The sequence below is a fragment of the Camelina sativa genome, chromosome 7 (assembly GCF_000633955.1).
Source record: "Camelina sativa cultivar DH55 chromosome 7, Cs, whole genome shotgun sequence".
Taxonomy (NCBI): Eukaryota; Viridiplantae; Streptophyta; class Magnoliopsida; order Brassicales; family Brassicaceae; genus Camelina; species Camelina sativa.
In genome coordinates this window covers 15,464,504-15,492,391 of record NC_025691.1, presented here as the reverse complement: position 1 = coordinate 15,492,391, position 27,888 = coordinate 15,464,504, and the positions used below count along the sequence as shown (strand labels likewise).

At 36.0% G+C, this 27,888-nt stretch overlaps 3 protein-coding genes and 1 long non-coding RNA gene across 4 annotated transcripts; 1 reads left to right on the top strand and 3 right to left on the bottom strand.

Annotated features, from left to right (window-relative positions):
• On the top strand, positions 228–2,916 carry LOC104701222 (THO complex subunit 4C-like). The gene is made up of 7 exons (XM_010416869.2): positions 228–354; positions 631–882; positions 1,668–1,817; positions 1,908–1,976; positions 2,065–2,255; positions 2,342–2,410; positions 2,491–2,916. The coding sequence occupies exons 2-7, from the start codon at positions 670–672 to the stop codon at positions 2,666–2,668; spliced, it is 870 nt and encodes a 289-aa protein (XP_010415171.1). The 5' UTR covers positions 228–354; positions 631–669; the 3' UTR covers positions 2,669–2,916.
• Positions 3,020–5,989, bottom strand: LOC104701221 (glucan endo-1,3-beta-glucosidase 2-like). The gene is made up of 4 exons (XM_010416868.2): positions 5,478–5,989; positions 3,744–4,997; positions 3,614–3,641; positions 3,020–3,333 (listed from the first exon to the last, which is right to left on the bottom strand). The coding sequence occupies exons 1-4, from the start codon at positions 5,578–5,580 to the stop codon at positions 3,180–3,182; spliced, it is 1,539 nt and encodes a 512-aa protein (XP_010415170.1). The 5' UTR covers positions 5,581–5,989; the 3' UTR covers positions 3,020–3,179.
• Positions 8,557–9,420, bottom strand: LOC104701219. The gene has a single exon (XM_010416867.1). It carries the CDS (start codon positions 9,418–9,420, stop codon positions 8,557–8,559), a length of 864 nt encoding a protein of 287 aa, XP_010415169.1.
• LOC104701218 lies at positions 14,882–15,657 on the bottom strand. Its single transcript, XR_753781.1, has 2 exons — positions 15,490–15,657; positions 14,882–15,187 (listed from the first exon to the last, which is right to left on the bottom strand). It is a non-coding gene; the product is annotated as an uncharacterized LOC104701218 (long non-coding RNA).

Below are 27,888 nucleotides of genomic sequence, written 5' to 3'. Positions count from 1 at the left end.
AATATCAGGACGGTTTTAATATGTTTCCCAAAATCTAGTCCTTCTCGTGAAATTACTCATAACAAAACGCGTAAACGCATTAGCTGGCATCTTCCTTTTTTTCTGGTAATTGTCTAATTTCAGAAAAAGAAACAAAACGCCCCCTTTAAATCAAGTAAATTTACAAAATTACCCCGCTGACCTAGACCTATATAAAATTACCTTCACCTCTCGTCTTCTTCTCCCCTCTGTAACCCGTAAAAAAAAAAAAATCTCATTCATAGCTGTTTCCCCCCCTTCCTTCATCAAATTCTCATAACCAAAACAATCCCCAGAAAGCTTCGATCTCACGATCTGTCTTCTTCTCCTAATCTGGTAACGTTTCGATTCTTGATTCATCTGATTTTAGCTGATTGATTTTTCCGATTACGAATCTAGATCTAGGGCTTTGATCCATGTCAATGAACAATCGTGTTCTAGGTTTTATGAATCTGTTGCTTCGTATGTTTTGATTTCGAGCAGTGAATACGAATCCGATGATCTCATCTTCCTAGATTTAAGTTTCTTTTTTCCGTATGTAATCGTGTAATTATTTGATTTGCTTTTATGGATCTTATAAGAATCTCATCGAGATCCTTGATTTGTGTACAGGTTTCGAAATAGACCTTTGAATTTAAATTCGGAGTGAAGATGTCGTCAGACGCATTGAACATGACGCTTGATGAAATTGTCAAGAGGAGTAAGAGTACAAGGTCTGCAGCTGCAAAGTCTGCAAAGTCTGGAGGAAAAGGGATTTCCCAACGTGGACGTGGACGTGGTGGACCTGTAGGAGGTGGTGGAAGAGGAGCTGGACCTGTTCGTAGAGGTCCTCTTGCTGTTAATTCTCGGCCGTCCATAAACAAGGCAAGCTCGAAAATCTTGATTGGAAATCTGAGTTTCTGTGTGCCACCAAATACCGAAGCATGCTATATAAACTTTAAGATGGATGGTCTCTAAAATGATGCATATACCCTTACTTCTGATGATTACAAGAATCTCTTAGCGTCTTCTAGTTTATGGGGGACAGTTTCTCTTAGAAAAGAATTGTTCCTGCAATTAGTGGTTTTTATTGGTTAAAATTCTGGGGACTTCTCGACCGGCATATGCATAGATGTGGAGAAGTTTTTGGTTGATATAGTTTTAAGGAGGAGCTCCTCCACTAAGCTAAGTTGTCCACATAGGGTTATCTGGTGTGCAACACAGGGGAAAAAGCTTGCAATATGTGTGGTTTTAGGGGGGAAATTCAGAAAATTTCACTTAACAGTAAATATGATCTATGATGGCTTATCCCTTTTAAGTGGGGGAGATTTTGCACTATGCATGAAGTTCACGATGGTTCATCTGGAATTTCTTCGGAGTGATGGCTGTCTCAGTTTTTGTTTTCATTGGTCCAAGGACTTCGTTTTTTGGCTTCAGAGACTGACTGATAACACCATTGTGATTCATATGAAGTTAGACAAAATTTGCATGTTTCCCTACGTTTCATTTCGATGGTTCTTGACTACTACTTCCTGGAGATCTTTGCTTTCACTGCTTTAGTACTTTCAGCCAAATGGGTGTTTTCTCCTCTTTCAAGCAATTTGTTGATTAATGTGGCTTCAAGATTCTACAGACCCTTTTAGCTGACTTTATCTGTTCTACTGGATTAGCTTGCCCGCAGGAAGAGGAACTTGCCATGGCAGAATCAGAATGATTTGTATGAAGAAAGCCTGAGAGCTGTTGGGGTACCAGTAGTGGAAGTTGGAACCACAGTTTATATTACCAACCTTGATCAGGGAGTGACGAATGAAGATATAAGGGTATAGCCTGACATCCATGTTCCAGTGCTTTTGTTGTTTTTGGTTCTGAGGAGATTCCTTAAATTAGTTTGTACTTCCTATGCAATCTAGGAACTCTATGCTGAGATTGGAGAGCTGAAAAGATATGCAGTTCACTTTGACAGGAATGGGCGTCCAAATGTAAGTTCTGTTTTCTTTTTGCTCTGGTTTTATTTGTTCTTTACTGCACTGCTGTGATATTTGACATATGATGTTCTGTGCCATACAGGGCTCGGCTGAAGTTGTATATATGAGAAGAAGTGATGCAATGCTAGCTATGAAGAAATACAACAATGTACTCTTGGATGGAAGGCCCATGAGACTGGAGATTCTGGGTGGAAGTACTGAGGCTGCTCCTGTTGCTGCTCGGGTTAATGTAACTGGATTGAATGGAAGGATGAAGAGGAGTGTCTTCATTGGGTATGTTGCCATCTATTGGTCTCTTTTATTTACAAGAGAATAGTAATGAGTTTGTGCTGAAGTGAATATATCACTGGTTCTTGCAGACAAGGAGTTAGAGGTGGGAGAGTAGGAAGAGGAAGAGGTTCAGGTCCTTCTATGAGACGCCCTGCAACGTAAGTGTTAAAATGAGCTTGCATTGTGGCGGATCATGCATTGGTTTTGTCATCTTATTCATATTGTTTATTTGTGGCAGCCAACAACAAAACCAACAGGGAGGTGGTCGAGGTGGGCTTCGTGGTAGAGGCAGAGGTGCCGGTGGTGGCAGAGGGAATAAAAGCGGCCGAGGCGGAAAGAAGCAGGTGGAGAAGTCGGCTGCGGACCTTGACAAAGATCTCGAAAGCTACCATGCTGAAGCTATGAACATCAATTAAGCAAAGCAAGACTTCACATTTGTCTATGTACTTTTGTGTTCTTTTGTTCTTGTCTCCTACTAATACCTCAGATGTGCTAAAAAGTCTGGTTTGGTTTGGTTTCGATTAGGATGCTTTGCTTTTGTTCTTCTCTTTTCTTGCTTCACTTTTACAGTTCCCTCCCTTTGGTTATTGAAGTAAAAGAGATTTAGTTTGTAAATGAAAAAAGCTCTTACTTTAGTTAATTCCAATTGCTAAATTGTACTTGAGCTGAATTAGGCTCTACATAATTTGTTTTCCTCCGAATTTGTCATTTTGTTTTCTTTTTAACATGTTCCAACAACACTTGCCTTATATCTAACGAACAATACGTAAAAAAATTAAGACCATTAAAATGTTTTCTTGTGTTTTTGTTGTGTACAAAAATTCGAATCCAACGCAAACAGCCTCAACTCTAACTCCAATCCCACCCTAAGAAAGTTAAAAGAACACTTCTCCGGAACCAAAAAAAAAAAACAATCTTATGTCCGAATCACAAGACATTAGCAACGTTCAAAACTATCACTGCGAAAATGCTCCACATACCCCGACTATAATACAACTCGTTCTGTATTCCAGAGCTCGTCGTCGAATTTGCCGATGGTGCTGTTATGTTCACTGACGTCCCGTTTCTATCGTTACCGCGACTGCAATCCAATAGAAAAACAATGATTAAAGATTGGTACCGTTCTTTTAAATCCGAAAAACCAAAAAGCTAATCTGAAGTGGACACGAAAACAAGTTTAAACACTTGGTACTTCCATGGAGGCATGGATATGAATGTACTTCCATCAACTTGCTTTCAAGATTTCTCAGAATATAAGTTATAACTGATAAAATTACAACCAGAAGCGAAACTAAACCATAACTAATGGAGTAATCGAAACCAAGATAAGACACAAGAGTTCAAGAATTAGGATGTTTTACCTTCCTGCAAACACACATGTACCATGACCTGCATTTGAAACAACCAAGCAAGAAGAGTTAGTGTTTTTGCTTAGTAATTGTCTCTAAAAAAATGTAATGTAATAATTAAATGAAGCTTGTTGTTACTTACTTGGATCAGTGGTAGTGATGCTAGCAACTCCATTGAAGTCACAAGCATCAGGATTATTCCCAGTCTGATGATAATAAGTATCAAAAGCGTAGTTAGCATGCGCTATCACATTATCCGGTTCATAACAAGCCTCTCCTTGCTTAATAGGTGAGCAATCTATCTTTCCAGGGCCACAAGCCCAATCAAGAGCTGCTTGAAGCATATTTGGATCAGCACCTTCTCTTGCAGTACAGTAAGTCTGGTTCGTTGTATCGTTAGCTAGAACTGACCCCGAGTTAGTCAACCTAAGTATGTAAGCCGGTTCACCATTTGCATTAAACAAACCCCAATTCTTTTCTGATAAAGATCCTGGTTTCGTATCTTCGTTGTATAGCTCGTAAATGTAAGTACTCACAGCGATCCCCGGACGCTTAGGTGTTCCGGTTTTGTTGAGAACATGTCTTATGAGGTTGCTGTTGTAAGTGTTGGCGTTATCAAGTGTAGCATCAGGCTCATTGGTCTCACCTTTCGAAGGCCAGCCTGACTCGGTTACCAAAACCGGAACGTTTGTGAAGTTCAAGAAAGCCATAGCGAAGTAGGTCGCGTCAACCATTGCATCAAAGGCGTTTGAGTAACGAACAAGTGTGTTGGCATCAACAGCTTCTTTGTTTGGAGGAATCGGTTTGAAGAGCGCGTAGTCTAGAGGAATCACGCCGTTCGACTGCATATAGTCGTAGTAAGGATACACATTCATCATCAGGTACGAGTTTGTGGACTGCAAGAAGCTTAGTAACGGGACGATAACCGGATTCAAAGAGCGGTTAAAGAAGGCTTGCGAAGGAGGGAAAGGGTCAAGGATCAATGAAGTGGATAAAGGAGTGGAAACTTTGATCAGACGGTCAAGATTTGCAGAGAGCAAAGCAGCGTGAACGTTCTTGATAGCACTGACAAGAACAGGTGCTGCGTTAGAGAGACTAGTTAAAACCTCTGAGCCAACAGAAATGGCGGTTATAGTCGTGGCAGGGTAATGAGCAATGACGTTACGTTTAACCCAATTAGCTGCTGTTGAGTTGGATTGGCCAATGCCAAGAAGCTGGTCATTAGGAACTGAGATGATAACTTTGATCTTAGTGTTTGCTAGAGCAATGAGCATCCCGGGGTCAGCGTCATATAGTCGGATATGTCGAATCTGTTGAGCTTTAAGAAGAGCAACAACTTGTGTTGGATGTGGCATATCAGAAAGATCAGTCCCTATGTTCACTCCAATATAAGCACCTACAAAAATTGATTTCAACAAGAAAAAAAGCCATTTAGCATCAACATAACAATTTTTAAATCTTATCCATGTCAGAGAATACAATACATCAAATCCATTAGAGAGATACAACAAGATATGGATTCCTAGACCATTACTGAACAAAACTGTTCTGTCTGGTCAACACAGTAGGCATTAAATTATTTTGTCTTGTAATAATTTTCTGGGGGACATTAAAAACAAAGCCCACCTGCTGCCAAACACATACTGCCCATTTAATATCATAACCTACCACTTTCTCAAACAGCACTCAATGATACAAACACATAGATAAAAAACCAAACAATACATACAAAAATTACTTTACATTAAGAGAGCAGCCAGATTCTAAAGCTAGAAGAACATAAAACACATGCAAAGATTAAAACTTCCAAATTTGGGACTAAAAGATTGAATCTGAAACTTCAAGGACCAGGATTGAAACAGATACAAGAACTCACCTTCGTCAGCTGGAGTAGGAGAAGGAGAAGGGGAAGGAGCAGCTGAAGAAAGAACTAAAAGAGAAAGAGACAGAAGAAGAAGAAGATGGAGAAGAGAAGCCATGGAAAGAGAGAGAGAGAGAGAGAGAGACTTTTTTTTTTGGAGAATCTAAGATAACCCAAAGAGACAAGAAACAGAGGAAGGGGCAAAAAGAATGGGTTTTGAGTCTAAAAATGTTAACTTTGTGAAGCCACAAAGAAAGGAATGAGGGAAATTGCGTGGGATGATGTATAGAGAGAAAAATAGGGTTGAAGCTTTCTGAGGAGAAAAAGGACATGAAGAGAGAAAAAAAGTTGGAAAATTTGTTGATTATATCGAAAGAGATAGAGAGAGAGAGACAAGACAGAGGTAACGGTGGAACGAACGGTTCAGATTTGATCTTGAGATTTCAAATGGTCAAAAATGAAATCTAACGGGTCTTGTAGATTGAATGAGACTTACACAGTCAGAGTGATACTGTGGCAAAGAAAAAGCCTAGAACTTTGGGTCATAATTAGTTTTTTTTTTTGGTTAATTACTTGAATATTCTTTAGTGTTTAGTTTTTGAGTATAATAGTGTGAAACATAGTACACGAGAAACTATGATATATATATATATATATATATACATTTGGAAAAAGAAAAAAAATGAATGAATGTAAGTTTTAAAGAGCACAACTTTTGGTGTAAGAACAAGTTGTGTGCATTGGACAGCAAAATAAGATTGGTAACTACGAAATAGCCGTTGCCACTCTTTTGTTTGCTTCCCTCTCTCTCTCTCACTCCTCATTAGATTTTGGTACCTTTTTGTTCTTGCTTTTATGACTTATTCTGAAATTATTATCTGTTAATGAATTGATTCGTTTTCTTTTCCTCTAGTTGTGAGTTGTGTGACCCCTACGGTATAGAGCTTTACAAACAAAACGATGTATGTGTTTGGGATGAAGCTAACTTGATTGTGTATGTAGTTTTGTTAAATCTTTTGACGTTTATATGGTCTTATTGAATTGATTTAGAACCTAGTCTCTACAAAAATTAAATACTAAATATGAGGTGTTGGATATTTTTCCCTTGCTTTTATATTACACAAGAGTATTTTTTTCCTTTCTCCCCTTTGGGATAATTTTGAGAAAAAAAATTAATATGGTTTGTTATGGTGTTAGGAATGTAAAGTGATATTTTATTTTAGTATTTTCTCTTTACTAGAAAAATATTGTTCACTAAATTATCATGTTGTTAATATTTTTTGGTGTTGCATTTTATACTTGCAAATAACAAAATAACATGTTCCTTTGACTTCAAATTTCTTATAATTATATGTTGGTAACTTTTAATAAGAAACACACATCTGATATTTGGTAGATTGATTTTATTTAGTAAATTAAATGCACATAAGGTAAACTATCTTCACTGTCTTCTTTTGTTCGACAATAAAATTTAGATTGTCAATCAAATTAGTGCTTACATTAAAACTCTAGATCTTCATATATATATATATATATATATATATACTAAAACTTAAAAGTCTAAACATATTGAAAATTACCACAAAAATAAGTTTATATCTTTCCAGTACATCATCATAGAATACAATAGCTAAGTATTCATTTTAATTCCTTACAAATTCTTTGATATTCTTTTCAATTGGCAAATAGTGGTCTTTTCTTTTCAAACAACTTTAATAACTTTTTGCTCAACTTTCGCTCAATTTACACAACCTCATCAATCAAGGTAGTCGAGAACGAAGCTCTCATTGATTTTGCATTAAAAAGAAGAATGTAAAAATCAAGAAATGTGGACTTCGTTTGGGAACCGCAAAACACTGTTCTTGATTTGAATCTGAAATATTTAATGTTTGACACACCTAATGTTTTTACTGATTATGTGATCTAATGTTTTTACTGATTATGTGCAAGTTTATCAGTTTTAGAGGTCAACACTTCCCATTGATATGAGAAAGACACAAAAATTTACCGCATATACATAAGACATATGAATGCTATGTTGTAAAGACTATCTGTTAATTATGGCATACGAGACTACATAAAAACATATTCTATATTATAAAACATATGAGATAAATAATTTCTCTTCTTTTTCCAATTTAATCATCATTCCACACGTAACTATTTTGTTATATTCCTACCATTTATTTATATTATTTTTGTTTATGACCTTTTTTGAAATCGTGGAATCGGTTGAAATTATTTTTGTTAAACACAAATAAATATACCATTTATTTATATAATTTTTGTTTATGACACACATAAAGTGGAATTGATTGAAATCCTGATGGAATCGCGATTTCTAAAAAACAGAATTTGGAAGCACAAAAAAAAAAATTGAAGCGTCAAATATATGACCAATACATTTGTAATTGACTTGAATTAGTATATGTAGGTATTTTAATTCTGAGTAGAGTCCATAGTTATATGTTAATGGCGTTTGAATCAGAAGCACTTTTTTAGTCAAGAACGAGGGACTGGAATAAGAAACGAAGAAAAAGCAACTAAGATTTTTAAATTACACATGTAGCGTTTGTATTTCAGTTAACTTCAGAATTTGTATTTTAAAAATTGTATATATAAAGAAAATAAATAGAGACCTTGCCCTACTTCACTACCCATGAGTGAACATGGTAATATGCACAAACTAGACTAATTTCAGAAATAAATTAAGAAACTAACCATGAGTGAACATGGCTTATCGGATGAAATTTCCTTAAGACATTCTTTTTCTTCTCTTTTTGATATCTCTCTCCTCATCTATCTCCATTGCATCAACAACCATCCTCCCATAAATTTTGTTTCCTCGATCTCTCTCTCTCCATAGATCTAGGTTATCAAGTGTTCTCCTATGTTCCCTCTTTCAACTTTGGGTTTTTATACATAAAAACCACACCTATTTAAATATATATCCTTCGTTAAAACGACAACTTTCATTAAGAGTATATGATTATACATAGTAGTAGCTCATACTATCTAAAATGATCAATGTCATATAATACAATGTGAAAGAACCATTTCTCTTTTTTTTGGGACCAAAATGTCCATTTAACCTTTAGTCGACTATTTGAAATTTCAATGAATCTTTAGCCTTGCTACCTCTTCCTTTCTTATAACCTTTCAAGTCTTCAAATTTCTCATTTTTTCTATTCTTAGAGCTCTTGAGTAATAGGATCTCATCATTGTAACATTCTATGGATCCTTCGCTTATCTGGTCATGATCGATATCCTCCCTTTTATAAGGTTCTTCTGAATTTTCAGTTCGATCGAAACAATGATGATTGGATCCTTCCACGTACTCAATCCAATCAAGGTAATCTCTCTTTGAAGCAAAATCAGAAGGATATTTAGTTGATTTTTCTGATTGATCTACATGATTGCTTGGTTTAACAATACTGTCTTCATGTTGATGTTTCTGACCATTTTTGCTAGAACCATCGAGTTGGTCCACACGATTACCCGCACCTTTCCTAGTGGATCCTTCATTATGGTCTGTACGATCACGACCCCTAATCAAATCTTCAAGATGATCCATATGACCATTTTTAACTGAGCCTACAAGTGGATCCATATCAACACGATATATGTTTCTAATCGAGCCGTCATCAAGTTGTTCCTTGCGTTCGCGACCACCATTCCTAACCGAACATTCGGATACGTGGGATTGATCGTGACCATCCACATGAATATTCTTTCCATATTCCTTCTCATTTAACATCAGCTTACGATGCATGCACTCCATAATCTTTGTAACCTTAGGTGTCTCCTTTGTTTCATTACTTTCCGCACTTTCCGAGGAATGAATTTCGCAGAAAAGCTCTCCACCATCTTCCTCTGACTTCATGGATCCGTCTTGCCGGAGCCGGTGCTTATTGAGCTTCATATATTTCATCGAAAGTTTTTTGGTTATTTTCTTCATTTTCTTTTAATCGCAATAATTGATTATTTTTTTGTCCCCGACACCTTATAGGGTAAAATATAAAAAAATAAAATAGAAAAGTGACAAAAGTTGTTTGTAAAGATAATGAATACCCAAAAAAAGTAATTCATTTTGTGTATTTGCTATAATTTAATAATAAAACACGGTTTTAACTTTTAAACAGAACACAATTGACAACTATCATGTCAAGATTTAACAAGAATTTACCACACAACAAAACTATGTCCTACGTACGTGCCAATTTTACCAGAATTTCAAGATTTTTTTGGCAACTACCAAAATTAGAAATGAAGATAAAATAATGCTACGAGTAATACATATTTTTTTTTGAAAATCTAGTAGTTTCCCCTATTTTAAGAATGTGAACCTATCTGGCTATATATGCATAATGTATAAATCCTTCCGCCACTTGTATACAGTTTTCTCTGTAGCATGAGTAATCTAGCACTATATGTATTAATCTGGTTACAAAACAAATAAACAATAATTTGTTACAACATATATGAACCAAACTGCATTCATATATTGTATGTATAAATTATTCTACAATACATGTATAATGCGCGACTACAGATATTTCACATAAAAACTCAACTATTTACATTTTTTTTTTGTTTTGGAATAGACTAGGTATTAATATAAATTGATTGATCAAATGAAAAGGAGTCGGTTATAGAATGAAATTTATAAAATAAAAAGATAATTAAACCAAGAAATATTATCTATTAGTATTAACTAAAACGTGGAGTTTAAGAAATTATAAATAATTTGTTATTTGAACATAATATATTATTATTATTTACCATATACTTTTTTAAAAATTCAACCAATAAAAAACAAGTGCATAATACAAATGATCATAACATACTAATTAGACATTAATTTTACATTGAAACTTTAGAAAATCAAATAAAATGAAATAAAGAAGAACTTATAAAGTATATAACAAGCTTAAACGGAAGGAGTATATATTTGCATGAAATGAATAACGTTCCCAAATTACATCAATCAATACAATGAGTAAAGAGTAAAAGATAAATTGAAATGGTGACAAAACAAATCTTGATAACTACCCGAATTCTTTTTTTTGTGCAACTTAGATTAGAATTAGACAGTAAAGTTACAAGGGGACGAAGCCTATGCGAACATTCCCGAACAGCAAAGTTGAAAGATAAAGCAACTAAAACACAAAGCAAAGCAAACATAGAGAAACAAACTTGAAAAAGCTTGATAGGGCACCAGGAGAAGTATTGAAACTAACTATCACAAAACACCCATGAAAGAAGTAGCAAACAATCAATACATAAACATCGACTGGATTAGAGTTAGTCACCATACATTGTGACGTTAAAAGAACTGCCTCATACACGGACAGGTTGACGCCGAAGGAGTATCCGGTGAATAAAGATCGCTGGAACAGAGCAGAGGCTGAGCCAACAGAGATAGTTTTTGGCTGGACGCAAACAGGTAAGGTTACATCAGAGAAGTATCTGATGAACCAATTCCGTCGAAATTGAGCAGAAAACGAACCAACAACGATGGTTCTCAACTGCAAACAAGAGGAGGCCGGAGAAGTATCCGAAATTTCTAACCTTGCAACAAAGTGGTTCAAGAGAATGACCAGCCTTAAGCAAAGAGAAGGGGACACACTGCTGGAGAGGTTGAGAAGAGGACTGATTCATCAACCGAGTGAAGGGGCCGACCCCAAATAAGAGGCCCACTGAGATGGATGAACACCTTCAGGGGAGCAGCGGGAGGGGGGAGGAGGAGAGATAACCACTCTCCATCGTACTCACTGGGAAGACGAGAACCATAGAGCAGCAACGACCGAGGTGAAGTGAACTCGTCATCTGGCGGATCTGGGGGCCTTGGACAGGAGGAGCCCATTGAAAGCAGGAAGAGCTGAACCAAAGTCATGGAGACGGAGACAAGTTTCGCCGGCGTCGTAGATCTACCGACGGGAGAAGAAGTGGATCGATTAGGCAGCGAGGAGGACGGTGGAAGAACACCGGAGGATGAGAAGGACCATATCTTCGGTGAGCGGCTGCCTCGGGCTTCGTGCCTGGGAGAAAAAAACTAGGGCGAACTCTCCATTTAACCCATTAATCCTGTAACCCGAATTGTTAATTATAATTCATAAATGCTCATTGTACAGTAATTTCATACATAAGGAATAAAGACATGTGGATAGTTCATTAATTAAAGACTTGAGCCAAGAACTGATCATTTTGACGTGAGTGGTCCATAGTTTTTCTCATTTAGTGTGATCAGAATGAAAGAAAAAACAATGGATTTTGTCATAAGGATGTGAAGGACGCCTATGGAAGAGGATCAGGGAATGGACAGTTAATATTGTTCTGTCGATGTGTTTTCCGGAACAATCGTCCCAACCTATTGGAATTCTCCTTTAATTTAGGCCGGAAGTTTCACCTTCTCAGCTATCATCAGGTCAGTTCTTATTACTTTTGGGATATACATTAAGAGGCCTTGACCATGTTCAATATCGTGAAAATAAATTCAAAGCAATTAGCTAAACTGATTATAATTGATAATAGATCTCAAACTGACATTACACAGCATATTGATGGAGTTGCTTACTTTGTAGTACATTCTATTGCATGTAAGACACTCTAAGATAGATCCGAAGACATAAGGAGTCAAAACCAATCATAAATACTGGATATGCACGTAACTTCTTGTTTTGGTACAAATAAAACCGGAAATGAATCTAGTAGCTTCATTTTGTTGGTCATGATCAGGTGTAGATCCTCGCTAAAAGCACATATTTGTCAAAATGTAAAATTAGTACCTTACATTTCTTTTTCTCTTCTCTTGTTTTGCAGAACATGTGAGGAATGGCTACTCCAAGTATTTACCTCTATCAAAAGCAATAAGTCATGGAAACCTGGAAGGTGTAAGGGACTTCCTAGATAACAATCCAGAAGCTGACGTCATGGATGTCTAGACACCTTAGAGACACCATTGCTCAAAACTTGTAGTTGTGGGCAACTAGACATTGTCAAGAAGTTGCTATTACAACGACTGACACTTGAACAAATTTTGATACCGATGGAAACGTAATCCCATTCTCCCCTCATGCCGCTCTTAGTCGCTGCTATGACCGGGAATTTGGCCATCACAGAGGCCTTTGTAAAAAAAAGCCCTTAACTCCCTGTGATTCCAAGCCGATTAGGGTGTGTTATACCCGTTTTTTTAAGCAGCTACTGTAGGACATAGGGAAATGACTTTTTTTTTTGTTTTGTTTTGCTAAAAAGTTAATATCATATAATGAAAATTTAGGTTTTACAAGGAAGAACCTATACGAGTGGACTTTGCCAAAAAAAAGAAAAAAACAAAGATACACTTAGAAAGCTTTGAGATACGAATTAAACCAAAAAAACCTGGTGGGCTTAAATCCAGAAGGCCATCAGATTTCGGAAATTCTTTCTTTTGCTCTTTGATGAGATGGAGCTGATGAATCTGCTTGAAGAGTGTGTGTGGCGGGATAATCTGTTTGTTGTGGATGAGGTTGTTTCTCTGTCTCCAAACATTATATATTAACGCTTGCCTTAGAAGTATCCGTAGAGTGGATGGAGATGAACGCTTACTTGCCTTTGCCCAGAGCAGAAGAGCAGACCAGTCTATGAAGGTAAGTGTTCCGCAGCTTGATCTTTGTAATACCGATTCCCATATGACTTTGGTGTACGGGCAATTCAAAAAATATGGTCTCTAGTTTCAACTACCGTTGAGCAGAGATGACAATTCATTGGAACTTGCAAACACCATGAAGCTAGACGAGATAGAGTTTGTAACCTAGTCGAGATTTGCAATCCAAAAGTTGAAAGCATGCTTTGGAGCTGAGCTTTTAAACCATACAAGTTTAGCCCAATCCTTCTCTAGCCCTCTAGGTCGTAAGCTGGTCGTTTAAACCAGTGGTTTGTGGTTATGTTTTCCACTAGGTTGTTAGTTCTCGTATGTGTTCCTGTTAGAACGAATATTAAGATGTTGGTCATTTGTTTTATTGATTTGTGACATTAGCCGGTTTGTTGGTTTATGATTATTTGTTTGGTTTTTGCTTGTTTAATTGTTGTTTTGTGGCATGTTAATTTGGGGAATTCATTAGTAATTATAGGGTTATTAATTAATAAATTAAAAAAATGGGTCAGGTTATTTTCGAAATTGTCAAAGTTAATATTGGTTTTAGTCTATAAAATGACCATCCATTGAAGTTCGAGTATAAAAAGGCATTGGATAAATTATTTGGGTTGATTTTGGTTGTTTTTCCGCCAATACAAGTCTATCAATAAACGAACCGTCTTTTATGTAATTGATACTCCCTCTGTATCACAATATATAATGTTTTAAGATTTTTACATGAATTAAAAAAAACATTTAATGTTTAGCCATAAGTGTATTTATTATTTATAATAATATATTTTATAACTATTAACCAATAGTATTTCATCAAACTTTTAAATTCTCATTATTTTTAAAATTTACATTTTCTTAGCATTAATTGATAAAAGTATACAAAAAATCATTTTATGTGATACAATAAAAAATACTAAAATATCATCCTTTATGATACAGGGAGTAATATATTCTGATATAAGAAATTCTTTTCTCCTTCTCTCAAGGCGATAACACAGCGAACAATTACCAAACTTTCCCCACGGGATATTTGCTTTTCGGGCGGCCTTAGCCGCCGGATCTCTTGATTTCTTTAATAATTGTTTACCACAACAATAAAATTTCTCCTTTGATGTATCCATTGTCACCAATTTCGTCTTTTGGTGGAAAATCCAATCGTCGCTTCTTTCCGTCAATCTGCCGTTTCTCCCTCTTTATCAATGGTTGTTCCTTTCGTTAGTGATTTCACTAATATTATCATATCTATATTGTGCTATCACCGGACAGTTGGGTAGAAAGATAAAGTGGTTAATTCGGATTGTTCATGGTGTTTTCTCCCTTAGGGAGCGAACTTTTCCTGCAAAAGCACATCGATATTGGCGTCGTAATATTGATGGTTTCTATCCGATGCGGTCTATGCTCGGTGTTTGTCTTCCATCGGTAAATTCCAGCGGTGGTTGTGTTTTGCAATTTTCTTCTCGGATAAAATGTCGGTTTATACCGACTTGGCCGTGGAGTAAGGGTCTGATAGTGATGCTATTTTTCTGTTCCTATGAAAGTGTCTTAACGGTTAATTGTAAACACACGGTACTGGCTCATGTTGTTTGATAAGGACAGAAGACACAAGGACAATGTTAAAGCAGCAGAGTTCCTATGGAAAAGCATAGTCATGGGCGTTCGGTTTAACCGGTTTATTCAGATCGGTTTATTCGGTTTTGCAAAAATTCGGTTTCTAAAAAATCCCACCGAATAGACCCGAAACAAATTTCGGTTCGGGTCGGTTCGGAAGTCGGTTTGTTCAGATCGGTTATTGACAAAAAATTCTGTTCCGAAGATGAACCGAATTTTTTCGTATTCTATTTATTCGGCTTTTTGTTCGGTTTACTTTTTGCAAGAAAAAATATTTACATCGCAAAAACCCAATAACAACAACCCAATTGACAAAATTAAAAGGCCAAACCTAATCAAATCTCAAGCCCAATCCAAATTACAATAAAAAAGCCCAAATCCATCTAAATCTAGGGTTTTTGGTTAGGCATCGTTTCTAGCTGGTTCCGCCGTGTGAACTGTCGTGAGTCTGTGCTTTCAAGTTCTTCACCCTCTGTCTCATTATTATCTACCAAACCGTCATTAGATTTACAAAACTCAGAAATTTTAGCATTAGATCTATGTAAACAGATGTAGAAATAAACAAAACAAAACAAAACGACCCTAATTAAAGTTAGGTTTTAAACTTTGAAATAACCATAACAAAGTAATTAGGATTTAAGATTTGAACTAATACCTCTGGAAAAATCCAGAAGAATAAAGAAAAGAGATAATAATCAGAAGAATAACAACAAAGCAATCGACTTGAACAAAGTTAGGGTCAGGTTTTGACTTTGAAATTGTTTAGAAGAATAAAGAAGAACAGCTTACCAATAGTAAATTAGAGTTTAACGAATTTAGACCAAAGGGATTCTTCTATTGACAACAAGAGATGAGTTGTAGAAGATATGATGGATTCAAAGGTTTAGCTTTCACCATTTTTTCGCAGAGAGAAAAAGAAGCAGCCGCAGGGAGAAAAAAATGAAGGGAATTAGGGTTAATGAAACTTTATTCCTATATATATTTCGGTTTATGTAAAACCGATCGGTTTTCCTTTCTTTACAACTCGGGCGCCGATAACCGAACCTTTCGGTTTATCCGGTTCGGTTTAATCGGATTCTGCCGATTGCTCAGGACTAATGTTAAGTCAAGATAGCCATATCTTTATTGGAATGTTTGGAAGGAGAACTGGCAATGTTGATTTTCTGGAGAAGATAGTGCTAATGGTTTATATTGAAGTCAAGTTAAGGTTTATGATATTTTCAAGGACATTGATGCGGACTAATTGGCATCAGAAAGTCATACTGCCAAGACTAGGTTCAGGCGTAATGGGTTTTACTAATACGATTAAGAAACAACCTCAAGGAAAAGAAAGGCAAAAAAATCTTACTGGAGCAAAAGGGTCAGAAGAAATATTACGAATACAGTAAGTGTTTTCGTTAGGAATAAGCCGTTTTCGACCAAAACACATCGTGAATATTTTTCTTTGTATCTTTTTCAGAAGATGGCGCACATAGTTGCTTGTGTAATAATTTATGTTCTGTAGTCTTGTATAACTTCAACTTTTTAACTTTGATATAATGGACTGAAATTAGCTGGAAAAAAAAAAAAAACCATCTTCCATCATGTGGCTGTACTGATTCGATAAATTAATTAAAAAAATTGTATATTTTTTTTAAACGGAAATGATGGTTTTTTCCAGTATAACTAATAATAAAAGATGTTATTATAGTGAAAATTTACAATTACATATTTTTTCGTTAATTTTTTTAGTTAGATTTTTTGTTTGTTATATAGTATTTGATATTATTAAATTCATAATAAAGTGTCAGATAAGTTTGTGTTTTATATTTAAGTTAGTTTAATTTTTATTTAAAAATAATTATAACTATATGCGGAACTGTAACATCCGCGAACCGAAATCCCGGTTTAGGGATTGCATCGGTCGATGCAGGTTGTGCATCGGTCGATGCAGGGTTGAGTTTCTGCGTTTTGACTTAAGTTAAACGCCGCATTTTGGATTAGGAAAACCCTTAAACTCGAGTTTTGTCTCATTAGGCGTGTTTAGCCGCTTTTGAGAGAAACGAAAGAGAAAGAGAGGAGTGTTCTTGGTGAGTTCTTGGATTGGAAGCTGTTCCTGTAGAGATCTGTAGCTGGGATCGTTGTAGGAGCTTCCTGAAGGTGTTTTCTTGTTGGTTTAAGGTTCAGATTCGTCTTGGCAAAGGTAAGTGCAGGACCATGGCTTATCTAAGCTAGAGCTTCTCTGATCTTCTTGTTTATGTGTTGTTAGGCTTGTTAGATGGTTAATTGGGACGTTAGGAAGCTTTCTTGTGGCTTGGGATCGAGTTTTGTGGTTGCAGGAACAAAGATCCGGCGAGAAGCTTTGGGGAACACGATGCTCGGCATGTTGCATCGGTCGATGCACTTTGTGCGTCGGTCAATGCAAGTGCGAGGACGGCGCGTAAAACCTTAGGGTTTTCGTGTTATGTCGAGCATGCGTCGGTCGATGCAGTGCGAGTGTCGGTCGATGCATCCCTTGTGTCGGTCGATGCATCCCCATGTGGTGTCGGTCGATGCATGTTGGTGTCGGTCGATGCAGAGTCCTGGTTTGTTATTTGTTGATTGTTGATTGTTGGTTGATGGTTAGAGATGTCTCTATTGCTTGTGTGTATAGCCCAGTAGATGGGAGGATTGCCTTACTGAGTGTTTATAAAATACTCCTGCATTGCAATTTGTGTTTGTGATGCAGGTAAAGGCAAAGTGTGAACGTGGAATCAAGGCAATGAAGAGGAGGATGTTCTAGGGACTCGATTGGATGTTGTCTGGCATTAGTAGGTTGCTAGAGTTGGGTCTTTAGAACTTGCTAGGTTGATGGTTTCTTGTTTCCTGTTGTTTGATATTGGAGTATTGTTATATTTTATTATTGGTTATTATTTATTGGATTATTGTTTGGATATTGATATCTGTTATTTTCGCTGTTGGTTGTGCTTGTGGTTAGGTGGCTAGTGGGTATGAGATCACTAGTTGTAGTTTATTATTATTATTATTATTTATTATTTAAAAAAAAGTGGGTCAGGTTGTTTCAGGAACAACATTATTATTAATATTTTAATATAATTTTAAATTTAGTTATGGAATATGTTTTGAAGACCAAATATTTTGATTGGGGAAAAAAAAGACCAAGTATTTTGTCTTAGAATATTTATGGATTAAGTTGATTATACAATTGCAAATAATGGTTCATGAATTTATGTCAAATGCAATTCCAAATATGTGAGACAAATGATAAAATTTATATTTATAACTGAATTTGCAAACATATTTGGATGTGTCAAATGTTAATTAAACCATCTCACCTTATGCTATTTAACCCACCATGTGTTATAAGGATTACAACTCATTCATTCATATCATTTGGAAGCTCTTAAAATTAATTTATCTCTTCAAAATAAATGCTTTTAATTTTTTCATCAATTAAATAGTTTTAATATATTTTTTAAAAATCAAAATAAATTTATACATTTTAAATATGTTAATTATTTACACTAAAGTAAAACCTTTATATATTAATACTGGGTAAATTAATAATCGCTATCAATTAATATATTTTTCGGGTCTCAAGTTGGACCAATGTAATTTTGGACACAATTTGACAATATAACAAAATAATATTTTTTTTCAAAAAAATTCTTTGTAAAATATATGGTATCATCAATAATATAAATTAATAATTATATAAAATTGTCAAAATATAATGATGATAGAGAAGCTTCTCTTCGGAGACAAACTGAACCTCAACGGCCAAACTGATTTGGTTGCGGTCAAGGAATTTCCCAGTGCAGAGAACAAAATGATATTTAAGACTGACTCCAAAGTATCAAAGTGAAAGCTGAAAAGGATATTTTTGAAAATGGGTATACTGGAGCGATTGATCGTTTGACTTGGGATGAAAGTACAGATGATCGATTTACAGTGAAGTCGGAATATGCTCTGCTTACTCAGGAGGACAGACCGCTACAGAATATGGAGAGTTTTTTTTTTACAAAGTTTGGCATGTTGTCGCACCAGAGAGAGTTCGATTGTTTCTTTGGTTGGTTGTGCAACAGGTTATCATGACGAATATGGAGAGACACAAGCGGGATCTTAGCGACACGAGTATTTGCCATGTTTGTCGCAGTGGTGAGGAGACGATTGTTCATGTGTTACGGGATTGCTCCGCTATGGAGGGAGTCTGCCGGCGTTTAGTTCCTTCACGCAAGCTGCAAGCTTTTTTTTACACAGTCCTTGGTTGAGTGGATTCATGACAATTTTTGTGATAGGATGGATCGTGATGGGGGAGCATGGGCTACTCTATTTGGGGTCACGGTCTGGTGGGGATGGAAGTGGCGGTGTGGGAACATTTTTGGTGATGGAGGGCAATGTTGTGACAGATTTCAGTTTCTCAAAGATTTGGCTAGGGAGGTGGCTTTAGCTAATAATGCTTTGCAGGAAGGAGAGGGACCCGGGTCGAGAGAGGTCAGACAGATTGCATGGGTGTCACCGAGTGAGGGGTGGACGAGACTAAACACGGACGGGGCTTCTTCAGGATAACAGAGGATGGTGGCACGAAGGCTTTTCTCTGAACATTGGTATATGTTCCGCGCCTTTGGCGGAGCTTTGGGGTGTATACTATGGGTTGGTAATTGCGTGGGAGAAAGGGATTACACGGCCGGAACTTGAAGTGGATTCGGAAATAGTGTTGGGTTTTCTTACGATAGGGATTAGCGATACGCAACCACTGTCTTTCCTAGTATGTCTGTGTTATGGCTTTTATCGAGGGACTGGATAGTTCGTATTTCTCATGTGTATAGAAAAGCTAACCGTCTTGCCGATGCGTTAGTCAACTATGCGTTTAGTTTACCATTAGGCTTTCATTTATTGGACTTTGGTCCAGATTATGTTATTTTGTTTATGTTGGATGATGCTTGTGGCTTGTCTAGCTCACGTAGTGTTTGTGTGTAATAGTTTTATTTTTAGTTGAATAATATTTGGGAGATCTCGTCTCCCCCTTTCCGACAAAAAAAAATAGTATTTTTAACAAATTCTCTTATGTAATATGCTTTGAAGACCAAATATTTTGTATTAGATTATTTGTGGATTAAGTTGATTATAGTTACAATTGCATATAATGGTTCATGAATTTATGTCAAATGCAATTCAAAATACTGTTTGTGAGACAAATGATAAAATTTATCAATGAATCTGCAAACATATTTGGATGTGTAAAAAATTAATTAGACCATCTCACCTTATGCTCTTAACGTCATACATTTTAACCCGCCGTATGTTATAAGGATGGGGATTACAACTCATTCCTTCATATTACTTGGAAGCTCTTAAATTTATTTACATTTATGTCAGTTTATTATAACTCTTCTACAGGCACCGCCGGTGACTAAAGCTCATGGAGCTGGTGCTGTAGGCATCAAACAAATATATAAAATGTTAAGGGCATCATTTTCAAGAATTGTGCTGTGGTGCAGTAGTCAATCCCATTTAATTAGTCTTAGAGTTCTCCAGTTTGATCCGTTCCTAAGTCATTTTGGGGTTTTTTTTCTTTTATTAAATAATAATAGGTTAAAAAAAAAAATTTGCTTTAGACATCAAAATCTATTGGGCCGGCCGTGCTCTTCTATGTAATCAAATGTAAGAAAACACAATAGACATTATTTGTTTTCATACAGTGTATACAAATATTTATTTTTTACATTTAAAACAAGACATAAAACAAAAATATTGAATACATGTATATATCTATCAAATACGTAATGTATCGTGTATTGGACAAGAAAGAAAAGCTTAATCAAAACTATTGTTATTCTAATAAAAAATGGCGAATTAGGTAGGTAACCAAAATCACAATTGAAATGAAGAATATAGCATGTTAATCGAAGACATTAAGTGACTGACCAAAAGGCAATGTGATTTTACCAGGTGACACACACGAAACTACACACGCTGCCACGATCGGTTTTATTGGGACGGTTCGTGACTGTCATGGTTATTCTGTGGGCCATTCTCATGGACCACCTTCGACTGGTTTCGCCCTGCCTTGGGCTCATCAGGTAATCGACTCGAGATCACAAGGATGGCCTAATCCCTTCTTCTATGTCTGATCCTCGATCAACGTCAAACACCCCAAACCTATCGAGTGTGTTTGCGTGACTTCTCCAAAGGGACTCGTCAACCCGAGTCCTGCACCCCCCTCACTGAAGCACGACACCTGCCCCAATCAGAATGGTCCCGCAGAAGCAACGCGACAATCACAAATTGTTCCAAGAAAATGGGTCGTGACAATGCGTTTAGAAAGAAACGAGAAAAAGACAGAGGTTGAAGTGAAAGTGAGGAGAGAGAAAATAATATAATTATTTTATAAATATTTTTTCTTTTTACCCTTTTTATTTGTATTTATGTTTTATGTTTACAGTAAATTAATTCAGATTTTATAAATCTTCTAAAAAAATATAACTCTTTTTTCTACATATATTATGATTTTGAATTTGGAAAACTGACATAAACTTACTCAAAAGAAAGTTTACCAAAAAAAAACTTACTCAAAAGAAAATTTATTGTGTACATAAATTACAAATAAAATAATATAAAAAAATAGTACATAATCAAGTATGATGGTTGAAACTGTGGTTTTAATGATGGTAGTGATGGCACAGATTGCTATGATGGTGGTAGTTGTAATTTGTAGTATATATTAAGATATATAGGAAATCTAACACTAAAATCAAACACAAACTAAAGAATAAAATCTTTAAAAATTTACAATATAGAAAATCTAAACTATCGAAATAAAAGCGTAGAACCGACATAAATTATGAGCAGAAGTAGTAGTAATAGTGGTGGCTGTTGATTGCCGTGTTAATTGCATGGAAAAAAATTTATCCTCTAAAAGATACAAAATAAAAAACCCAAATTATCAAGTTAAGCCGCTGGATGCCAAATAAAACGTACTATAATTAAATAGTATAATATGGAATAAAGCATAGTAGTGGTGGTTGGGGCGGCGATGATGAAATGGTAATAATGGTGGTAGTAGTAGTGGTGGTCGTGACAATGATGGTGGTAAAGATGTTAGCGTGTGCGATAGCCGGTGGTGATGTTAATGGAACTAGTGGTGGTAACAGTGGTAGCCGATGACTGCCGAGTTAAATGCATGCAAAAAAAAAACTATATCCTAAAGAATAAATCTAGAGAATTTTACAGAATTCTTTTATTTCTCTTTTAAACAGGGAATACAAATATTCCATCTAGATCTATTATAATATATAGTCGAACATATAAAAGAAAACAGTTGTGGGACAAAAAAAAATAACGCATACAGGACAAGAAGAGTATCATGTTCCAAAATATATACATCTATATATACATTTTGGGTTATATCCTTTTATTTGTACTTATTTAAAAACTTATTTGCAAAGTTGATCCCTAACAAAATTCCAAATAGCATTACTTCAGATTTTGTTTCCTCAATATTTTACATTCCATTCCAACTAAAAAAATTACAGCAAAATCAATATGGAATCAAAAACTATAATATATTTAATTGTACCTTCTATTGTGTATTGAAGATATTTTATCTCTCAACCATTTGCAAACAAATAAAACAACACTTTGATTCCTATTTTGTTTTCCAAAACCTGTGAGTTTTGATTCTTAACGTAAGAAGAACTTCGATTCACATTTAATTAAATATTATAATTAATATATATATATAAACTTAATAGATTTTTAAAATATTACGAATTTGTAAAATTGAAAAAGTTTAAAATACTATGTAATATGGTGATATAGTAGATGGGTTATAAAAATGACATGTTGGAATAAAAAATATCATTAAATTTGTACTAACACTGGTTAAATCTTTATTTTATTATTTGTCAACACTATTAATATTAGAATATTTGACATATAAAGTTAAGTTGATTTAACTAAGTTTGCGTAAAATAATTAAATCATTAGGAAAAATATGACTTAATAATAGCGTATAAATGACTTATTATGTATTTAAATACCTTATTTCTTGTTATAATAATTAAAAATCAAAATAGAATCTCAAACACTAAACAAAAAAAACTAAATATAACAAACAAATGATCATGAAGTATATTGCGGGTTAAAATTTTAATATAAATATTTAGCCGCACAAATGGTCGAAAAATTTAGTTATTCTTCTATTTGCAAAACATCCAATATTTAACAAACAAATACAATATAAAATATAAATAATAAAAAAAATTATATGCACGCGGTGTACCGTGGGTTAAAATCTATTATAGGTTAAATATGTAAAATAAATGAAACCGAATCCAAATTTGATTTAACAGTCCTAAACAAACTGTTGGAAATGTCTCGATTAGTTTAGAATGATATACACGTGATATCACTCAACTTAATTATATTTTAATTTTTTTCTTATAAATATCACCCATGCAGGTCTGAGCAGAAGTTCATGTGAAAAATTCCAGTAATTTAAAAAAGTATGCAAACATAATCGTACGTACATGTACGAATCTAGTTCATATCACTTGGAAGCTCTTAAATTTATTGATCTCTTCAAAATAAATGTTTCTTAATATCATCAATAAAAAATATATATTTAAAAAATCAAAATAGATTATTTATACATTTTAGATATGTTAATTATTTATACTATTAAAATTAATATTAAATTGTTTACCTTTTTGATAATAATTAACGAAACTTCATTTCACCCATTTCGTTCTCCAACGAAGCTATGTCTGATCCGCCGTTCTCCAACGATAGTATATATGGACCAGACTTTGATTCATACATACGTAAGATCTCTCTCTCTATATATATATAATCTAGATCTCCTGCTCGAAATTGTTTGTCTATAATCTGGATTAGCTTTCATCTGATCGATGTGTCATGGTAAAATAGCGTATCTAATCGTTTATCTGTTATAGCAAATCCCTTTATGATCTTATTTTAATATTTCCTGTCTTGTAATTGTGTATTTGTTATCCTTTCGCAGATGGTAAGACATGTGTCCTTTGGAACGTCGAGGACTACCCAATCCCTTCTGGTTCCGATGATCCTGTTTCCATGGGGAAGAAAATCAAAGCAAAACTCGTGGAGACCAAGTATCTTGGGGAAGTGTCAATGAAGGCTTACGTTGATACGTTGTCGGATGAATTGCAACAGAAATTCGATGATGCCGGTATCTCAGTCAGTCTCATACCGCAAGGTGAATGAATATATATATATATAATTTCATTACTTTTTCAAGGTTATTTATTTATTATTTGTTTTTTAGCACTACATTTTTGGTAGGGTTTGCATTCTCGAATCTCGAAGTCTACTCCGCTGATAGTGGACGCTTTGGGGTGGGCACTGGATAATCCTGCACCAGCAAATATGATTGTACTCTCAAACAACATGGCAGAATTTGGAACAATTATGCATTTTGAATGTATGTACAGGGTTGGTTACGGAATTGTTTTGCCCGATACTAGCTGCGGTTGGCTACCTCCTGACACGGATTGGCTACCTCCTCTAGAAAAGTCAACCTGGTTTTTGGAGGACCTATTTGTTATGAAGCGGTAGTGAGAGAGAAAAAAGAGAAAGAAAGAGGCCTCTAATTTCTAGGGAAAAGATGAAGGATCTTTGGGAGCTCAAAAGTTTGTATTTGTTGATGAGTTGGAACGTTCTTGATTAGTCTGCCAACATGTGGCCTTTTTATCTAGCAATATATGTTGAGACCTTGTATTTGCTAATGATAATTACTCGGTTTCTCTCCATTCCATGTCCATATTGTCTAAAGCCCAAAAGAATGTTTTTCTATTCCTATTTCCCATCAACATACTCACGAGAAAAAATAATTGTTGAATAGGTTCGCAAATCTTGGCTAATGATTATGTCCAAGATGGTCCCTATGGATTTTCATCAGAAGCAGCGAGTATGACTCATCTCGGTGAAGCTAGATGTATATATATATATAGTTAGTCAGTGGGGATGTTCCAGTCAATACTTCTCTCGCAACAGCTGATGCAACTCAGGTTAATTATCAGTGCTGGTCAATCTGTTTCTCATGATATGCCTTTTGTTGAGAATGCTGATGTCTCTATGCATGGAATCAAAAGCCTAGTCGGAAATGGAATTGAAATGAGTCATCATTTTCTTTTTGAGACTCCTAAAAGTGGAGAATGGGGAAAATATACTCTCACTGAGGCAAATAATTTAAGAATATATTCAGCCTGAAGGCTTAAGTATTGGTTGCATAAAGCTCCTCAGCCACACAACTCACATATGCGTTTTTTTTTCCAGAATAAGGTTAAGACACCAGACCAAATTATACTGATTAATATATGGCAAACTTGTACACATAGTAGGAAGAGGCATACATATACAAATAAAGAATAAAGTTTGTGTCTCATTCCGTGTTGTATTACATAATTTTTATACACTAGAAAAAGATCTTGAAATATCTTATTAACAATTAATGTACAATCGTAATCGTATCTTGTTACGTGATCACGGGGATCGAAGCTTGATGCGCAATTTACGGAGCTGGTTCCTCTGAATCTGCTAAAACTATCCCTCAAGTTGGAGCATGCAGATCCTGTATGTCCAAATTGAAATAGAACTGCTTGAACTCATGTTTATCCAACTGCTTTGTGAATATGTCAGCCAGCTGTGATTGACTTGCCACGTGAAGAAGGCGGATGTTTTTTTTGTGACGACTTCATCGCGGACAAATTGACAGTCGATTTCAACGTGTTTAGTTCATTCGTGGAATACTGGGTTTCAGGCTATGTGAATAGCGGCTTGACTGTCACAATGAAAGAGCATTGAGGCTCCGTGTGAGACCCCTAGAGACTGCAGAATTCGCTTCAGCCAAATGAGTTCTTGAGTTAACTGTGCCATTGCGCGGTACTTGGCCTCTGCTGATGAACAGCTGACAGTCTTCTGTTTCTTCGTTTTCCAGGATATAGGAGACCCGCCCAGTTGTATGAAGTACCGAATAACAGAGTGTCGCGTTAGCGGGCAGCTTGAGTAATCGATGTCACTCCAGTCGGTGATCTGAAATGGCGCGTCAGATCGTAAGAAGATTCCCTGACCTGGATTATTTTTCAAATAATGAACCACACAAAGTGCAGCCTCCCAATTATCCTTGCTTGGGTGTTGCATAAACTGTGCAAGGAAGTGAACACAATATGCCAAATCAGGTCAAGTGACAGCTAAGTAGATGAGTCATCCAATGAGACGGCGATACTATTCTGGATGTTGTAAACAAGGTGAAGTCGAGAGTGCTAGCTGATGAGCCTATTCGAGCGGAAAGGCCACTGGCTTCGCATCAAGTTATCTGACATCTGAGATGATATTAAGAGTGTATTTACGCTAACTTAGATACATGCCGTAGGAGCTTCTTGTGACTTCAATGTCGAGGAAGTACTTCAAGGGTAACAAATCCTTCATATGGAAGCAAGAAAAAAAATATTCCTTCAAATTTTCCATAAGTTGGCCAGTACTACCTGCGATTATGAGATCATCAACATAGATTAAAACATGAATCTGATTTCCCTTGATATCCATTGTAAACAGCGAATAATCATATAAACTCTGTTTAAATCCATATTCTTTAAAAGAAGTGGTCAATTTTGCAAACCATCATCGTGGACTCTGTTTTAAACCAAAGATAGAATTTCGTAGACGACATACTGACATGAAGCCTTGAACCCTGGTGGCAAACACATGTATATTTCTTCAACGAGGTCACCGTGAAGAAACGTGTGATGAACATCCATTTTACAGTAGTATCCAAGAACAAACGCATTGTCCCCATTTTTGCGACGGGAGAAAAAGTTTCGTCGTAGTCGATACCTTCGATCTGTTTGTTGCCACGCGCTACCAAACTCGCTTTGTGTCTTTCCAGAGTTCCATCAGACCGATATTTGAGCGTATAAACCCATTTACAACCCATAGACTTTTTTCCTTTTGGCAAATCTACAATCGTGAATGACCGATTGCGTTTGTGACCCTCAATTTCAGTGGACATGGCGTTGTTCCACCGTTCATCTGCCGAAGCTTGTTTGAATGATTTGGGCACCATACCAGAAGTAATCGCTGCTAAAAAAGCTTGATGTTCTGGTTAAAATCTTTCACAATCAACGTAATTGGCCACAGGGTAGAGAGATGTCGAAACATCGGTTGTTGTTGTCGTTTTGGAACATGTATGCACCACAATTTTTTTGACTTTGATCGATCTTGTTTTCTAACATTGACCTCGGCCCAGCCGTTCTGGATCCACAGGAACCAAAGGCACAATGAGTGGCTGTGTCGTCGGAGCTGGTGCCTCGGTCTGCCGGCGTGTGTTGTGAGATATCATTGTGTCGCTATCATGGAGAGATGTTGAAGACAAAGTGGCAGATGGGTTTGGTAAAGGTCCAATAAAAGATGGGTTTGTTACACGCCCAATAGTAGTTGGTCTTTGAGTGACAGACCCAACAAATGTGTAAGCTCGTGAATGGCCCACTCGACTTGCATCGTCCTCTTCGTGAAACAGAGTGGTTAAAAATGGCGACATATCCGCTGCCTCCTTTATTTCTTCATCATTAATAGAGGCATAAGGGAATTCCGTTTCACAAAACACAACATCTCGTGAAACAAAGAACTGAGCTTTGTCAAGGTCGTACAAACATTAGCCCTTTTCCCATACGGGTATCCCATGCAAACAGAACGACGACTCCGAGAGGCAAATTTTTCACCCTTGTGAGACTGATCATGAGCATAAAACAGGCTTCAAAAGACTCAGAGATGTTCATAAGAAGGTTTGGCATTGTACAATCGCTCATAAGGAGTAGCCTCATGAAGAACGGAGCTTGGTATCCGGTTTATTAAATAACCCGCCGTTAGAACACACTATCCCCAAAATTCCATTGGTAAGTTAGCTTGGAAGCGCAAAGCTCAAGCAATATTAAGGATATGCTGATGCTTTTCTCAGTTCTCCCGTTCTGTTGAGGAGTTCCAACGCAAGACGTTTTATGCATTTTGCCTTGAGTTTTAATGAATTTACTCAAAAAAACAAACTCAGACCCATTATCACTCCTTATCGTTTGAACCTGTGTGTTAAACTGACGTGTAGTCATTGCTAAGAAATTCTTAAGCTGGTTTGGTTCCTCATATTTATTATTCAACAAGTGTATCCACACTCTGCAA

Coding starts and splice junctions, on each gene's coding strand:
- LOC104701221 (XM_010416868.2), bottom strand. CDS start 5,580: ATGGCTTCTCTTCTCCATCTTCTTCTTCTTCTGTCTCTTTCTCTTTTA. Junction 4,998..5,477: donor TCCTACTCCAGCTGACGAAG/GTGAGTTCTTGT, acceptor CAATTTTTGTAG/GTGCTTATATTGGAGTGAAC. Junction 3,334..3,613: donor ACATGTGTGTTTGCAGGAAG/GTAAAACATCCT, acceptor ATTGGATTGCAG/TCGCGGTAACGATAGAAACG.
- LOC104701222 (XM_010416869.2), top strand. CDS start 670: ATGTCGTCAGACGCATTGAACATGACGCTTGATGAAATTGTCAAGAGG. Junction 1,977..2,064: donor ACAGGAATGGGCGTCCAAAT/GTAAGTTCTGTT, acceptor TGTGCCATACAG/GGCTCGGCTGAAGTTGTATA. Junction 2,256..2,341: donor AAGAGGAGTGTCTTCATTGG/GTATGTTGCCAT, acceptor TGGTTCTTGCAG/ACAAGGAGTTAGAGGTGGGA.
- LOC104701219 (XM_010416867.1), bottom strand. CDS start 9,420: ATGAAGAAAATAACCAAAAAACTTTCGATGAAATATATGAAGCTCAAT.